The sequence below is a fragment of the Panthera tigris genome, chromosome A1 (genome assembly GCF_018350195.1).
Source record: "Panthera tigris isolate Pti1 chromosome A1, P.tigris_Pti1_mat1.1, whole genome shotgun sequence".
In the NCBI taxonomy this organism is placed as follows: Eukaryota; Metazoa; Chordata; class Mammalia; order Carnivora; family Felidae; genus Panthera; species Panthera tigris.
In genome coordinates, this window is record NC_056660.1 from 131,101,316 (window position 1) to 131,119,449 (window position 18,134).

Below are 18,134 nucleotides of genomic sequence, written 5' to 3' on the forward strand. Positions count from 1 at the left end.
ATGTCACAAAAAATGAGGGAAAACTGACTCCTCCAAGAAAATTTAAAGTGTTTTATCAGAAAAAGAGGAATAAAAACAGAGAAGGAAAAACATCAGATGCCCACTGTGCATAAAATAGACACAAAATGTGTAAATTTACCATGAAGGTAATGAAGACTCACTTCAGAGAAACTCACCTGCACAGGCTTTTTCCAAAACCATATATCTGACCTCATATTTTCATTTTACAATTCTTTTTATTTTTTTTCTGACAAATGAGTTTCATTTGCATTCTCACCCAAGCACAGATTCCACATAGAGATTTCTCATCTGCACAACGGTACTTAACAAGTACAAAACACGCTTTGTTTCAAATACAAAACAACGTGGCAGAATTCTTTAAAAGGGGCCCTCTCAATTATGTAAGCTTTAGGAACAACAAACCTGACAGTGCAACTCATAAAAATACTCGAATGTACTTGTAAAACTAATACACAAGTATTCCCAGTATAGTGTACTTCCTCCTGCTTTTAGTGAAATAAACCATATAGCAGGTGGTTAATTTACTAAATTCTCAACAACTCAATCCCTTTTGGCACTAAAAGGAAATAACCTGATCATTCCCTTCAGATGTCCCCAACTTCTCAGAACTTAGCATCTTAGTGTATGTTTCTTTGCCTGTGTCACAGATCAACACAGATAAGGTCCTTTTTCATTTTTGCCCCACCTTGAACTTTACTCCCTGCCTCCTGGTATCTCTGTTCATAAGAGGCCAGACCAGTCTGAAAGCTGCGTCCCTGGGTCTCACTGTGGTTCCATACAGCAACAACTTGAAGAAACTGAACAGATGCTCAGATTCACTCTAATCTAGTATTTATTTTTTAAAATTGCAAATCAAGGGGTGCCTGGGTGGCTCAGTTAAACGTCTGACTTCAGCTCAGGTCATGATCACCCTGTTCACAAATTTGAGCCCTGCGTCGGGCTCTGTGCTAACTCAGAGCCTGAGGCCTGCTTCAGATTCTGTGTCTCCTTCTCTCTCTGTCCCTCCCCACCTCATGCTCTGTCTCTCTGTCCCTGTTTCTCTCTAAAAAATCAATAAAAACATTTAAAAAAAATGTTTTAATAAAATATGATGTGATATTGGAGTCAATCTAGGATGTGAGTTGGGTCAAAGCAAATAAACCTATCAAGGACCCACTACTAGATTTGTGCCAAAATTGGGTCTGGACAACCAGAAAATGCACCCTTGTTATTGGGATTTCCAACTGCACTTTACTCTTCTATTTGGCAGTCAGACAGCCCCAGGAATGTAAATTCATGCTGTTTCGAATGTGGGGGAAGGTGAGGGAACTCAGCCTGCCTGCTGCTATTCTGACTGTAGCATTTGTCCCTGGGAGAGACAGCACTGGCATCGATGCTATTTTTCTCCCGTCTCAGGAACATGGCTTGGGCTGTGTATCCGCGAAGGCCAAGGGGCACCAACATGTGACAATCTCTGCTGAATCCCCCAGCAGGTTTCCAAATCTGTAGTCCTTCAGACATGGCATTGAGTTTGAACCATTTTTTTTTTCCTTCTCCCCCCACCTCCTCCAAAAAATATGGCTAGAAACGGGGCAACACAACTGTGTTGCCTTTTTTCTTTTAATTTGTTGAAATTGTCTCTGAGGCAGGAGAAGGGGGGAGTAGAAACCAGATGGTTGTAGTTGGAGTAGAAGCCCTACTACTGAGGAGCTTTGAGACATTCCAATCTGGTGGCGGTCACTATTTCTCTGCAGGCAAAGGGAGGAAATAACAGAGCCGTGGCAAAAGATTTCCAGAAGGCTGGCCACTACAATCCTATTTTCTGTCTTCTACATTCACACACGTGTAAAATAAAATCTTCTTTCCTTTAACTCTCCAAAGCACTGCCCAACTTGGGTTAAACCTTGGAGGGGAGGGTGTTAGTTACTTGTCATGAAAGGGGTTTATATCACAGGGCTCAAACAGTCTACAGGTGAGTATTATCCATTCTTCCTTAAGGCCCCTTAGCCTGCCTGAATCTTCCTCCTCAGCTTCCCCATCACTCACCAAATCCTAGCAAATCTCTCTGAATCACCTGATGTGTTTCTCAACCTTTTCTCCCTACACACATGAAGTACAGAGAAAATTGGGACTGAGGAAGGAGGGACAATCAGAGAGTTGGCAAAGAGTTAACCTCTTTAATCTTCCTATATCGGGGGAGACTCTGCCAGCAGAAGAGCCCCCCGCCCTGGTCTCCAAGCCATCTAAACCCCTGGAGAGAGAGAGTAGCACACCAAGGTCAGAGTGGGGGCTGATGCCTCCCCCTTCTCACTCTCTGTTAGGGAAAACTGATTCTCAATCGTTTGGAAAAAACTGTGCAAATACAACTGAACATCCATTCCGATGTCCACCTGTTAGGGTCTTTTCCTCCTCCAAATACATGGCGTGTCCTTCAACAATACTTCTTCATCTCTCCAACACCAGCTGGGGGTTCTATGAGTCATCTCCATTCTGACACTAACTCCTGGGACTTAGCATCACGTTCCACTGGCTTAAGGGCTCAGTCCCACAAGACCACCCACACTCCAGAGACCAATCACAAGTACCGAGTGCCCAGGTTACCCACACTTCTGTCACACCGGACACCAAGTCAGGGGTTCCCACAAAACCCCCTCAGATTGGGTAACTTGTAAGAGCAACTCATAGAACTTGGGACAGGGCTTAACCCGCCAGTTGACTATAAAGCATATGAGGCAGGAAGGGATGAACAGGGCAAGGTATGGGAGGGGTTTGCCACCTTTCCAGCGCCTCCACATCTTCAACAACCTGGAAGCTTCCTGAACCCTATTGTGTAGTGGCTTTTATGGTGGTTTCATGATACTGATATGATCGGTAAAGTTAATGGTTATTCGCGATTAAGCCGATCTCGAGCCTTTCTCTTCAGGGAAGTTGGTTGTGGGGTTTAAAGTTCCAAATCTCTAACTGAGTCTTAATCTTTCTGGTGACAAAACACTCCTGTCAGCCCTGTTACTCAGGAAACTAGGAGCTCTGTGACCAGTACTGGGGACAAAGACCAAAATATCATTCTTATTATACCACTCCATTATGCTTACCTGTCTTGTAAAAAAATCCTAGAGACGCACACCTTAAGGTGTTAGTCTTCCCATTTCTGGCTCTGCCTCTCTGGGTTCTTTCCATATCCCCTTAAGAGAGTGACCAGAGGTGGTAGACCTGTTTATCTGTCCCCTGCAAATAAATCCTTCAGGGGAACAAGCATTATCAGATCACGGGAGCAGAATACCAACCCCACCTCTGTAGGGTGTTATGGTAACAGTGGACTCCAATGGCCGAAGAACTCACTCCCACCCTGCTTCTTGTAGGCATGCCCTGCACTTCCCTGGACCACCTCCACTGGCCTCTGGCTCACTGATGTCTCATAAAGGAGAAGTGGTCATTTCGAAAGCCTGAAGTAGGACTGTTGGCTCTTCTTGTTAAGTCTCTAATGGGAACCCCTCAGAGCCTATCTGGACACTCTGGAACACAAGAACAGGAACTTCACTGGTTAAAATGGGATGAGGACCAATTTGGCTGACGCCCTCTGTGCGTTTTGCCCCCCTGGCTGCCAGTTCCCTTCCCTGCATACTTCACACACACACACACACACACACACACACACACACAGACAAACACACACAACTAGAGCAACAACCGACTCAGGGAAATACAGCTTTCCTTTTAGGTCATCAAGAGATCAACCTTTTCAATCAATCATCTCTCACGCTCCTCTGTTTGGGCTTTGATGATCTGTGTGGCCCCAGATGGTCTCAGATGGTGAGGGCCGTAAACGCACACAGGTTGGTTAGAAATCCATGTTTAGGTCCCAGCATGTGGCAATGTGCTCCACTCTGATGACACTTTTCGTTTCTAATAATAGCGCAGATGAAGTAATATTGCAACTGACGTTCCCGGGGTTTTGATTGGATAAGTGCATAAACTGTGGAGGAAGAAGGGGGGGGTGCTCCACGGACAGATCACATTAGTATTCCCGTCCTATCAATGTGCGGGGCAGCGCACAACGTCAGGCGGACCGATTCCCTGCGTCTGCCAGTCCCGCCACAGATTCATTTGGGATCCTCAAACAGATGAGCCCGTAGAGACGGGGGATCAAGGCGGCCTATTAGAGCCAACTGCCTGCTTCGGGGACTGCCAGCCCTTCCAGGCCTGGCAACGCGGGAGGGAGGGGAAAGACGACGGAGCGCCGCTGCGGGAAGACACTGAAGCCAGAGCGACACTCATCCCCCCCCCCCCCCCCCCCACCTTACAGCGCAGGCTTTGAAAGCTGCTCCCCCATCTGAATGGAAACTCAGAACCGCCGGGCGGCGCGTTCCTTCTCGCCCAGCGTTGCGATCCATGCCGAGGGGCAGGTAGTGCGAGCCCGCGCCAGCGCCCAGCTCCCGGGACAGGGCCGGCAATGCTGCTGAGCAGAACTTGACCGAGCCCCTTCCTCGCTGCTAGTGGAAGCGATGCTGCACGGCACAGCCAGCGCTTCCCAGGCTCTCCTTCAAGCTGAAGGTTACCCACCCGCGCAGCCAGCCCCAGCCCTGTGAGCGCCGCGCCTCGGTTCCCGGCTCCGGCTGCTTGGCGGCGCGCAGGGCAACGACCGGGCCGCCCGCGCCGGGGCGCACTGCACCAGCGGCTTCGGCTTGGTGGATGTGTATGCATGAGTTCTGCACCGAATGGGCGCAAAAAGCGCCCCAGCCGGTCCACCCGCTCCTCGATCTTCCAGATCAGCAAGCCCCCGCTGCAGAGCGGGGAGTGGGAGCGCAGGGGCAGCAGCTCCGAGAGCGCCCACAAAACCCAACGAGCCCTGGACGACTGCAAGATGGTAGGTGAAAACTGCGCCTCTTTTTTTTTTTTTTTTTTTGGAGAGGAGGTGGGGGTAGTCTTGTATGTTAATCGTTTGCTTGACTGCCAGCCACTCCCCCACCCTCAGCTCCTCCATGCCGATCACGTGCACATGCACTATTTTTAAATCTGCAGTCCCCAGATTCAGGGTGACAGCCGGGTCGTAATGCCCCCACAAAGAAGTGCCGCGGCAAGGGACTTAGGGTCACCGGCTGTAAGTCATGCCTCTACCTCCTCAGAGAATGGTGGATGCGAAAGACTCGGTGAACTGGCTTGCTTACCAGGGAGGGAGGGTTTGGGAAGCTGGGGGTGCTGCTTTGTGGGGAGACAGCAGCAAATAAACCCAAACACAGCACACGGGGCGCTGCAGAGGGGACGAAGGTTCCAGCGCCCAGGCTGTGGCCGGTCTTCCCTTCAGGCTCCTGAGCCAGTGTGGTTCAGTGGCCTGGACAGAGGTGAAGGTTTGCCTATGGCAGCCTACCTTTGGCCTTTATCCCTTCGCAAGTACACATCCTTATCTTTGCTGTAGTAAAGGGGAGAGCATTCTATGTAAGAGTTCCCAGCATCAAACTCTAGTGACCTGGGAGTGGCATATGTTCTTGCTCTTCAGAAAATGAGTCTGAATGGGTGGGGGTGAGTAGGTCTTGAAATAGAGCTTCCACGACCAGACTTACCCATGAAAAATAAACACGTGCCTTGGACAAAGAGAAACTTACCATCTTAGTGCTTTGATCTTTAAACAATTTGGAGGCTCCTTAGCTGGCAACTTGTGGAGTTGGCTGAGGGGGTCACTGAAAGCCCACCTTTGTATACACCGCAATAGGAAACATTCTAATGATGTTTCGTGAAAGAAATTCAATTCTTTTCCAGCTTGTCCAAGAGTTCAACACTCAAGTGGCCCTGTACCGAGAGATGGTCATTTCTATCGGGGATGTCTCTGTCAGCTGCCCCTCACTCCGGGCGGAAATGCACAAGACCAGAACCAAAGGCTGTGAAATGGCCCGCCAGGCACACCAAAAACTTGCTGCCATCTCAGGGTAGGAGACTCTTGGCATTATTTGGTAACTCATATACATGATGCATGGATGCTGACAGTAATTTACGGTGGCCAAGACCTCAGAGGTGATCTTTGCAAATGTGGGGGTTTAACCAAATCACTCTGAGATCAGAATTATTTTGAGAGCTACAGGCAAGCTATATGCCAAATTACAATCTGAAGGTTTGTGATCCTTGTATGGACATATATTGAAAGATTTGGGTATTAAGTGATTTTTTTAAAAAAATTAACTTTCAATATGCTGTCCACATATTGGAACTTGGGGCTTAAGTTTTTTTGCCGAAAGTTTGGCTATCAAAATGAAGTTAAGTCATCATGCCTCAAGATTACTTGTCATCTGCTGCTAAACATCTACTGCACAAAAGGCCTATACAGTAGAGAGGAAATCTTTGCTAAATCCTATATTTATGCAACTATTTATACCATCAGATGAACTCCTATGATACCATTTAAAATAAAATCTCTAAAATAAAGTCTTGGATATAAAGTACTCTCCTCACTGTAGTGTATGAAAAGGAAGTTTTAACATAAGAAAATTATTTTAAAAATTGGGGATATTCAGAAATCTACCTAAACCTAGGTTTTTTATAGGCCCCTCCCCATTATTTTTATTTTTATCACGCTTACAGATTCCCAAGCCTACTTTAGGTGGTAATAGAGTGTAAGCTTCTCTTCTGAGACGCCATTTACTTCTTCCTGATTTCTCAGTATCAGGAAAGAAGTTAGTCATGGGTTTTTGTCAACAGTTACTATTTTCAAATAAGAGCGCAGAGCATGGAAACACAGAAATCCTTACACTAATACATTAATTTAAGTGCTTGATTTCATCTGGCTATAGCCTTTATCTGTTTATCTGTGTATGTCTATCACACTCAAAGTTTAAGTCAGACTAACCTGATAATGTTGCACATTGATCACATGTAGGAATTGTATCTAATTTACTGATTTGAAAGAATCATTCTTTGCCATCTTTAATGTAAATATTATGTATAATACCCATAATATGTATAGTGACTATTATTGGTATATACAGATTAGAAAACCATACGTTGCCTTTCTTAATAATTACATTTAACAAGTGGCATTTCTATCATGAAGAAAGATACACTATCTAATGTCCTTGAAGTGAGAGATAAAGTATGCCACAAATCTATTTTATTTAGTAGAAATACTGAGAAGCCTTAGCCTTTTCTGTTTAACTGTTATACTATGAGTAACAGGAAGTGAATCTGGGATTCCATAAAGGAGATGGAAGGGAATTCAGTGTTTAAGGAATTGGGGGAAGAAATGCGGGTGTGACAAATCCCAGAGATGAAAGGAGGAAAAACAATCAGAAACACAAAGGGGAATAGTGGTGGAATAAAAACTGTAGAGAAACCATGATTCAGAAGGGCGAACGGGTTTAGAACAGGAAATTTTATGCTCAGAGCTAAAGAGTAGCATCTTTGTAAACTGTGTGTCCAAGAGTATCCAATGGGATTATATTCATGACCTCTTTAAGTTGCAATCCAAATGGGGAGAAACAAACAAGGAGTTCAGTTTTGTCTGTTTTACTAAACACATGAAGTTCAGACTCTTCCAAAGTTTCAGGAAAGGAGTCTGAAATTCCTGACTCAAAGTTGAGTTTGGAGGATGTGAGATGGATTTTACATACTCAGAAGTTGATAGCCCTTTGCTACTTTTATCTATCTGAGGGTTGATGTTATTGAGAGCAGTTTTTTTGTTTTTGTTTTTTAAGACTTAGTGGGAAAATATGGTGTTCTTAGAGCCTTGAAGAGGTAAGGCCAACTCTGTAGAATGTTCTCAGATTCAATTTGAAACATTTTCCTCCTTAAAATAATAAATACAATTTAACCTTTTTCTAAAACATGACAGAAATATAATTGAAGGAAATCCCTTTAGCTTCTCACCATTTGGGTTTCATTAATGAAGGATATGATTCCCCTTGGTGGTATTCCATTCCTGATATTGCTAGGTATGTGGGCTCTCATATCAAACTTGATGTGAAAGCTGGTAGCCAGACTGTAGCATTCACTTTAAAATCTGAAGCAGGGTTAAGAAAAGCAAAGGTTCCCAGGGACTGTAAAGGCCAAGACTGGATTTCTTGAGTACCCATCATTTTCCAGGACAATCCAGTTAATTCATAGAATAATCCTCTGAGGGAGGGATTAATATCCTTATTTTGCAAATGAGTCTCAGAAAGGTTAAGGAGCTTGCCCGAATCCACACAACTAAGAAGTGGTATGACTTTGATTCGGCCCCAGGTTGCTTGCTTCTGAAATCCATCATCCTGCCTCTACATGTTGCTGCCATTTTAGAAGGTATTGTGTAAGGTGTGCCTGGATGGCTCAGTTGGTTAAGCGTCCGACTTCAGCTCAGGTCATGTTGACTGGCCTTTGACAGTTTGTGAGTTCGAGTCCAACAGCGGGCTCTGCGCTGACAGCTCAGAGCCTGGAGCCTGCTTCAGATTCTGTGTCTCCCTCTTCCTTTGCCCCACCCCCTCTCATGTTTGCTGGCTCGCGCTCTCTCTCTCTCTCTCAAAAGTAAATTTAAAAACACACACACACATTAAAAAGGTATTATGTGAAAAGGAGTGAAATACTAAAACACGCTAACATATGGATGAGCCACAAAAAGAGTATGCTGAATCAAAGACACCGGTCACAAAATGCCACAGATCCTTGATTCCTTTCATATGAAATGCTCAGAAAAAGCACATCTATAAGCATCAGCAAGTAGATCAGTGGTTGCCTAGAACTGGGAGTGGCCACAGGGAGTTTCTGCATATGAGTTTGAGGTAACTTTGTGGGGTGATCAAAGTGCTCCCAAATTGAATTCGGTGATGACTGTACAGCTATGTATTTACTAAAAGTCATTCAATTGCGCACTTAAAATGAGTGAAGTTTATGCTGTGTAAAATAGAGCTCGATAAGTGCTTTTTAAAAAGGTATGATCACCATCACTATGAATATCATTTGCCTTTGACTGCCCTCATTCTTTTCTACATACCTGGCTTTTAGCAAAAGGGGTATGAACTGAACAGACAGGGAAACAGAAAACTTGGCTCTCCATGCATGTGTCAAGATGCCTGCCTCACAGCTCTCACCCAAGCACCAAAGCTTTGCTCTGAGTAGGAACACAGGTGCTGCAAAGGCAGGACTTGAAGGAGTAAGTGAATCCACTCATTTCTCTCTTTTTTAATGTTTATTTTTGAGGAAGGGGGTGGGGGAAGAGAATGAGCAGGGGAGGGGCAGAGAGAGGGAGACCCAGAATCTGAAGCAGGCTCCAGGCTCTGAGCTGTCAGCACAGAGCCCCACACAAGGCTCCAACTCATCAACCGTGAGATCATGACCTGAGCCGAAGTCAGAGGCTTAACTAACTGAGCCACCCAAGTGCCCGTTAAAAAAATTTTTTTCAATGTTCAATGTTCTATTTTTAAGAGACAGAGCACAAGCCAGGGAGGGGCAGAAAAGGGGGGGGGGTGTCACAGAATCTGAAGCAGGCTCCAGGCTCTAAGCTGTCAGCACAGAGCCCGACACAAGGCTCAAACTCATGCACCGTGAGATCATGACCCGAGCTGAAGTCCAACGCTTAACCAACTGAGCCACCCAGGTGCCCCCAATTCACTCACTCCTTAACCAGCAAAGACCACTCCTTTCCTGTTTATGCCCTGGCTTCGGGGCCAGAGGAGGGAGACCGGGTTGGAGGTAGACAAGGTAAAAAGAGGATGAAGCAAGATAAAAGAAGAAGAAAATAAAAACCCCTTTCATCCCTGACTGAGAAAACTCCCACTGTATTTCTCACTAGCTGGCCCTGGGTAAGAAGGCCATGTTCACAGACACAGTCAAAACATTTTCTCAGATTGTGTCTAGATCAGCAAAAGTTGCAGCACAGCAACTGAGGTCTTCTGGACAGAGCCAGCCAGGTGAGTCCTGGGTCTCCTCTGCCTGCACTGACTTACAACAGTTGCTGTCCCTTTAGGGTGCTGATTTTCTCCTTGGTATTAAAGCTAAGGGGGCCTCAAAGATGACTTTGCTGCCGTGGTCCCCCAATCTGTTTTAGCAGCAGAATCTTCCTTCAGTCTGAATGTGGAAAGTCAGATTTGTAAGGCAGGTCAAAAGTGGCATTGCTGTGCCCTGCTTGGTATTTGTGTGTGTGTGTGTGTGTGTGTGTGTGTGCAGTTCACACATCAGGGGCAGGTGTCTGTCGAGCCAGGTGTCCTTGGACTTCCTTCCCAAAATGACTTCTGAGACACGGCTAAAGAATCCCTAGGGCTTCATGGCACAGAACGTACTGATTCAGCACAATTTCCTCGTTTTGTCTTTTAAGATTTAGAGGATTTCAAGCGAATTTACAGGCAACCTGGTTGAGTATGCGAGAAGAGTTAGCATTCAGGCAGACCAGGATGGAGTACCATCTTCTGTAACCTGGATGGCATTACTTCACTGTCTGAATCTCAATGCCCTTCTCTGTAAACTAGCTGTGATGCTCACCGTGCGGTAGTTGAGAGGATTGGGGGGGGGGGGGGGGGGGGGCCAAGGATGTGACTCCCCAGCCTGTAGAGGACGCTGTGTCAGTCCAAGGCTGCTCTAAGCCTGGAAACCATGGCTATGGCTCCCTAGTCTGGTGTCTATTCTATCAAACACACCACATCTCGAGAATGAAAGGAGCACAGCACGCAGGCTAGAAAGAACCCGGAGGAGCCGACGGTCTCCAGGAGACCCTAAGAGATAATGCTGTGGCTGGTGGGCTGAGGGTTGGGAATCCTTTTCCGGCACTGTTTTTACGGCGCCTGTGTCTCACTTATCTCTTTCTCACCACTACCTTCTGTTAGTGGCTGCTGACAGAGTGAAAGTGAGGTTTAAGTAGGAAAATGTGCGAGGCAGTATCGTGTGATGACAAAGAGCTTTGACTCGACATCAGATTAGACTGGGATAAAGTCCTAACTTTAGCACTTACAAGTAATGTGTGCGGATGGATATGCAAATTGCCTCCCAGGGTGGTAGCTGTCAGGGTGGCACGCTGGTGTCACTACACCGACTTTGGAGCTCCACGGCCTGTGTTCAAATCTCAGCCCTGCCTTTTACAGATAGTGTAACTACCTGATGAAGGTAGATAAACTGTCCTTCTCTGCCTCAGTTTCCTCATCAGCAAAATGGGTTTATAACTAATGGGACTGAATCAGATGACACCCTAAGGACTGAGTAAGTGAACATACATCAAGCACTCACAAGGCTGAGTAGCATGTAGTAATGCTATTATGAAATTCAGATTCGTGTGAGTCTAATTATTAGTAAGACATTCAAAATTCAGGTTATCATGATACACTCACATGAAAAATAAATTTATTCATCAAATATTTTTCAAATCATTATTTTGGTTGACATACATTTTTGTTGCCCTTAGTTCCTTTCATTATGTTTGGGGGAATTTTCCAGGTTGAGGCTTCCCAGAATGCTATCAAAAGCCTTCTTCTTTAATACCTTAACAACAATATGGATAGGTGAGGGTTTAAAAGCACTTAAGTTTAGAAATATTTTCTTTGTAGGGGGGTAACCTCGATGGCTCAATCGGTTAAGCTCCGACTTCAACTCAGGTCATGATCTCATGGTTTCGTGAGTTAGCCCCCACATCGGGGGCTCAGAGCCTGGAGCCTGCTTTGGATTCTGTGTCTCCTTCTCTCTCTGTTCCTCCCCTGCTCATTCTCTCTCTCCTTCCCTCCCTCTCTCTCTCTCCCCCTCAAAAATAAACAAACAAAAAAAATATTTTTAAATATTTTCTTTGTATGAATCAAACTGTATTCCTCATAAACGATGTAATATTTACAAAATCTTTTGGCCTAGCTCTGGTAAAGGCTGTGAGACATTGGACAAGTCTGTTAAATTCTCTGTACACCTCAATGAGAGGGCTGCACTGAATGACTTCTGAGTCCTGGTTTCATCATTCCAGTGTTCTGCGTTAATTCACTCAGAATCACAGACTTTGTTTATAGAACTAAGCTATAAAACAAAAAACAAAAAACAAAAGCATCATGCATGCAGTTTGATGATTGAATTCGAGAGATAATTTATTGAGATGTGAACATATGATCACAAGAAGAATCTTAGTTTCCTAATGGCTTCTGAGAATGATATAATCACTGTCCTAGAGATTCGTACCTAAATTTCAGATTTCTCCCTCCAGCAATTAGTTTCCTGCTCCCTAGTTTTCTCTCCTTTTCTCCTCCCATCTCCCCTCATGTTCTTTTTTCCCTTTTTTTAGTCTGTTTTCGTTTTGTTTGACCATTTGACTTTTCTGCTCCATTTTTCCCAGTCCCCCCTTCGAGCTGGTTCTTGTCTGTTCTCTGTTCCATTTGCTAGGAAGTTGGGAGGGTGGGGAGAGGGAGAATACAGATTCACAGATCCATCAGTAACGCTTCGCTCCCACACTGGGGCTGAGACAGCAGCCAGTACGTGGGGTGGGAGAGTATGGAAATGCATGGAGGCAGCCCTCACAGCTTTCTTAATCCACATGATGGAGGAGGTCTTATTAGTACAAGAGGCCTGGTTGGCAGCCATTCCAAGCCACCCACTCTGCCCTGTATGTTCCCTTTCTACTACAGGTGTTTTTGCTTTCAAAATTTTAACCCTCACTGGTCAAATCATGAAAGGGGATTATGTGTGCCCCAAAAGAATACGCCAGCCATCAAAGGGAAGGAAGGGAGAACAATTCTGAATTAGTCTGTGCTAGGGCTATAGTAACAAAATGCCACACACTGGGTAGATTAAACCTCAGATTTGGAGGCTAGATATCCAAGATCAAGGTACAGAGAGGATTGGCTCCTTCTGAGGACTGGGAGGAAGAATCTGTTCCTCTCTTCCAGTTTCTGGTGATTTGCTGGCAATGCTGGTTGTTCCTTGGTGTGTTGAAGCATCTGTCTTCGTCTTCAGTGTCCTTCTCCCTGTGTGTGTCTGTGTCCACATTTTGTCTTTGTATAAGGAAACCAGTCACCCTGGATTAGGGGCCTACCCTACTCAGCACGGCCTCATGCTAATGTAACTAATTCTATTTGCAATGATCTATTTCCAAATAAGATCTCATTCTGAAGTAGTGAGAGTTAGGATTTCAACAGAAGAATTTGGGGCTGAGGAGGCATAAATTAACCCAGCAGATTCCCTTGACCCATCTGTAGGAATTCTCTTCACACTTTGGGTTGTTGGGCCCAGTGGGAATGGAGGTAGAGTTTTGCCCAGCACTTGGTACATTCCCTCAACACAGACCTCCCCATGCCCAGAGCTTTATCATTAGAGCTTCGCTTATATCAGGGGTGGGGTTGGTGACCATGGAGAAGAATGCTTTCTATATGAAATGGATGTGGTCACAAAGGTCCTGAATCCCTGGTGTGGTTAGCACTTGGCAGTGACTAATTTAACTACTAATGTGTCAACAGGGAACACACAAAGGTGGTACAAAAATCCAACCGCAGGAGAGGGTATTTGGGTGGGGATAGAGGAAGCACGTGACAGTCCACATACAAAGTGTTCACCCTCTCTGGTCTTCATGGCTAGAACTGGCCAGGCACTGTTCCCTCAGCGGTACTAACACTATTGCTTAAGGACCGGAGGCCTACTCTGGAAACAAGTGACATAGTAATGACTCACATCAACTTAAAGAACCATGCTATTATCAGTGACAAGATGACAGGTGGCATGGAATCTAGACAAGGGCTCTCCCGTGGCCTGTTGAAGTTAGCCTTTTTATGCTTGGAAAAGATAGCAGCCTAATGACCTTCACCCTGTTAGAGCCTTCTTAACAGATGTGCCGATTAGAGAGAAAACGAAATCTAAAATGAACTTGAGGAAAATTTGTTGTCACTTTATTATTTATATGGGGAGGTGCAAGAGAGCACGGCCGTGTTTCATGCATGCTTGCACCCTGGGGGACAGGTCAGTGAGGATACGTCTGTTTTGTTTGTTCATTGACTTTACGCGGCATTGTAAAATCTATTCTGACAAAGAGGTTAAGAATTGATCAGTCCGATTAGCTGATTTTTTATGACTTATCTATTACTTTGGACCATTATTTTTTTTTCTAACTGTGAAACCAGTATGTTGTTTTTAAACAACAGAAGACTTTAAAATAAAGCACACTGACGACTGATTTCTGAGGTATAGGTGTTCATTATTACAGCATGTCAGCAGGCATTGTGTATTTTAGAACTGCTCCAAGTAATTATGTTTAATGAAAGTTGTTTGATAAAATATTGCCCTGACGTCTGTCTGCTTGGATACTGAATAGTTAAATAATGATTTTCCATTAAGATCACCTTTAAATATCACTCTTGATATTTTTAGCCCTTGAAGGGTTAGTTACAACTCCTCTAAAAAGCTGTCTACATAAAGCACAGCTCGAGAGCAGTAACTATATTCATTTCCTCTGCTCTACAAGACATGACTTTAAAAAAAGGAAAAACCACATGAATAACACTTAATTGCTTGTCTCTATACATATATGCACCTATGTATATTGCTGGTCTATATGTATACGTGTATTTATATATAAACAAATACTAAAATTTGTAAAGTAGACTCTTGTTAGCGTAAAGTGTCTGAGGCTTTAAACAAAAGAGCTGATTCCGGTTAACAAAAATCAGTATGTGCAGCTATAAGTAAACTCCTCGTCTATATGGATTTAATGGAGTTTGAGCAAAAGGGTCAAATACATACTAATCCAGAAGTCAAACCCCTAGTGTATTCTTCAGTCCCCAATTAAGTCAGTTCATAATAAGCCCCCCTCACCCTTATTTTCAGCACCAATTCTCTCTCTCTCTCTCTCTTCCTCCCCATTTCTGAGGTTACCCTCTTAGTTCACAGTTGGTACCCCCAGGCCATCAATCACAACACTATCTCTCAGTTGGTCCCCTCACTATCAGTCTCTCACCTCTTCTTTGCAATTTACTCACTGGTTCTAGGCTAATCTGCCTATAATTTTCCTCTGATCTCGCCACTTCTTTGATTTAAAACTTCAAGCCAATACCCATTTCCTAAAGCAGTGTTTCTTCAAATGTGATCTCTGGATTCCCAGTCTCAGAATCATCTGGCTTGCCTTCAGACCCAAGAACCAAAATGTCTGGGGAGCAAGACGTGGAAATTCAAATTTTTAACAAGCACCACCCCATCTCCCAAGAGATTCTTGAACATGCCAAATACGAGGCCTGTCGGCCTGAAGCAGGGATTCTCAACTTGGCCTGCACACTGGAATCACCTGGGAAGCTTTAAAAAATTGCTGGTGCTTGAATTTCATCCCTAGAGTTTTTGATTTAAACTATCTGGGATGCAGCCTGGGCATTCGGATATTTTTTAAAGCTCCCCAAGTGAGCATATGTATCAAAATGGCTTACGTTTGGCTACATTTAACAAAAAATTCAAAGAAGTAGTTGTTTAAAGATACCAGGGTTTATTCTCACACAGAAAAGGAGCCCTAGAATGGAATTTAGAACATGGAATCACTGTTCTGTTGCCCATTCTTAGCATATGGCTTCCACCCTCAACCTGACTTGATGATGCAAGATTATGACAGGAGCTCCAGCCATCAGTCCAGAATAGATGATGAACGGGGGAAAGGCTATGCTTCCCAGTGGGGTCAGCTCTTTCTAAGTAAACCCAAACAAAACTTCTAGAACTGCATCACGTAGTCATACCTAACTACAGAGGAGACTAGAAAGTGTATTCTTCTCTGACACGTTAACTAGAAGGCAAAGGAAGAGAATGGATAATGGCCAACAACCAACCATCTCAGTCATAGCACCCAAGCTGTACTCCTGGACTCTTCTTTTACTATCTGACTCTTTACTTACTCAAACTGATCTACTTCTTATTCCCTAACAGTGTGTAAAGGATGGTCCTCTCCTATTAGTCCACATCTATGGGTTCTCTCTATAAAAGCCTACCTTTTAACCATTAAAAAAAAATCATTTAGCCTCCTGAATGTCGTCTTACGTGCAGTCTCATTACAGCCTACATGCTCCTCACACAGAAATCCACAACAGACAGAAGAGTCCCAAAGGGATTAACAAGATTTGGCCACTTTTAAATAGACCCATGGAAAAGATAAGAGGTGCAGGAACCTCTTGGGAAAGCAGGAAGTTAAGCAAGGTACATTTGAGTATAGTTTTCATAAGACAGGAGTATAGTTTGAGTATAGTTTCCACCAGACAGGAAGTGAAATGAGACAGAGTCTACAAGGAGTGTAGGCAATGGCTCAAGAAAACCTGGGTGGCTCAGTCGATTAAGCATCCAACTTCGCCTCAGGTCATGGTCTCACTTGCTCTTATTCTTTCAAAATAAATGATAAATTAATTAATTAATTAATTAATTAATTTAAAAAGAAATCATTTAGAATACATCTACCTGAGATTGAGTGATTCTCTTTTTGGAACAATTTCCTTTAATAAATCAAAGAAAGAATTTCATCAAGGAGTTAAAATCTGATGAACTATTAAGAATAAAAGGTAGAGAGGCAGCATTTTCTGGATATAGAGATAAGGTGTAAAATGACCTATGATCTAGATTATAATAAAGTCATTAAGAAAAATTGAACTTGAAAATCATGTCATATAAACCATGTTATACAGCAGTTAGGTCATAAAACGCATTTAACCCATAACTTCCAAAATTATAAACCTATGCAACATATGATGGCATATTCTTTGGGGAAATATATTCATTTGTAACTCTGGAAGTATCCTCCCTTTCTGGACCACTATTTATAGAGCATCCACCATATGCCACGTGCTTTTCTAGGTGCTGGAGATACAGCAGTTCTGAACAAAATAAAGAAGGTTCCCGCCTTCATGGTAAGGATGATCAAGAAATGCTGTGGGTCTGAATGTTTGTGACTCTGCACCACTCCTATGTTGAAATCTGAATGTCCAAAGTTATGGTACCAGTAGGTAGGGCCTTTGGGTGGAGCTTCAGTTATGAGGTTGAAGCCTTCATGAATGGGATTAGTACCTTTATAAAAGGGGCTCCAAAAGATCCCTAGCCCCTTCTACCATGTGAGGACACAGTAAGAAAGCACCAGCCAGGAACCAAGAAGACAGCCCAGGAAGAGAGCCCAAACATGACGATGCTGGCACCTTGGTCTTAGACAGCCCACCCTCCAGACCAATGAGCAATACATTTCTGTTGTTGTAAGCCACCCAGTTGATGGTGTTTTGTTATAGCAGCCTGAATGTACTGAGAAAAAACAAAACAGGAAAAAGAAAGTACAACTGAGAGAGTGACAAATGCAATGAAGAAAATAGAGTGATACAATTAAAGAATGATGGATGCAAGGTAGGGAGTTATTTTCAGATAGGGTTTTCAGAAAGGCCCCTCTGGAATGTGACATGCTAACTTGGTATCTGATCTTGAGAAGGGGCCAGTCATGTGATGATCTGTGAGAAAAGCACTTTACCCAGAGGCAAGAGCAAGTGTAAAGGTCCAAAGACAAAGTGACATTGTCATGTCTGAGGGGAAAAAAAAAAAGAAAACTAGATTATCAGTTTGGAATTGTCTTCAGCTGCAAGTAACATAGACCAGATTTCAGTGGCTTAAACAGAGAAGAGTTTATTTTCTCTCATAATTAAAAACTCAGGGGTAGGGGATAGGAAGCTTTGGTTCATGATCCAAAGATATCAGGTATGAGATATGAGATTTTCTGGAATACTTCAGGCCTTTTCCTCAAGGTCCCAAGAATCCTGCTTAGCTCTAGAAGCTGTGTCTGTGTTCCCAGCAGGGAAGAAAAGGCAAAGACATGGGACAATTAAGTGCATCCCTTTCAGAAGCCTCAAACAGCAACTTCTATGAACATAATTTTGTCCAAGATCATGTCATGTGGATCTCCCAACCACAAGTTTCATGATTTCATTTGCATACATCTCTCGCCATACTAACTATCCAGTGAGGACAAAAGTTTCCCAATCTGTAAGCCAAAGTGATGCTTCCTGAGGCCGAGGACAGGATCTTTAGCAAAACTGGGGAAGGGTAGGGAGCTTGGACATGAGACGTGGGGAAAGAGCTACAGTGGGGAAAAAGAAGTAGGTGGAGATCCCTGAACGTCTACCCACTCCTTTCTGCCCATTTTCTTATTGAGGTGTTCATCGAACTCTGAATTACCTACTTGAACCAGGCACTGTGCTAGATTCTGGAAATGTCAAAATAAATAAAACACA

General features: G+C 43.9%; 1 protein-coding gene across 2 annotated transcripts in view; it reads left to right on the plus strand.

Moving 5' to 3' along the window:
• Nucleotides 1-4,342: 4,342 nt before the first annotated feature.
• The window catches only part of LOC102958811 (regulator of G protein signaling 7 binding protein), a 102,727-nt gene continuing 88,935 nt past the window's right edge, over nucleotides 4,343-18,134 (plus strand). For both annotated transcript variants that reach the window (XM_007079903.3, XM_042959256.1), the window contains exons 1-2: nucleotides 4,343-4,864; nucleotides 5,755-5,921. In XM_007079903.3, coding sequence (XP_007079965.1) covers nucleotides 4,700-4,864; nucleotides 5,755-5,921 — 332 coding nt within the window. In that variant the 5' untranslated portion in view covers nucleotides 4,343-4,699. The remainder of the gene's footprint in view (nucleotides 4,865-5,754; nucleotides 5,922-18,134) is intronic.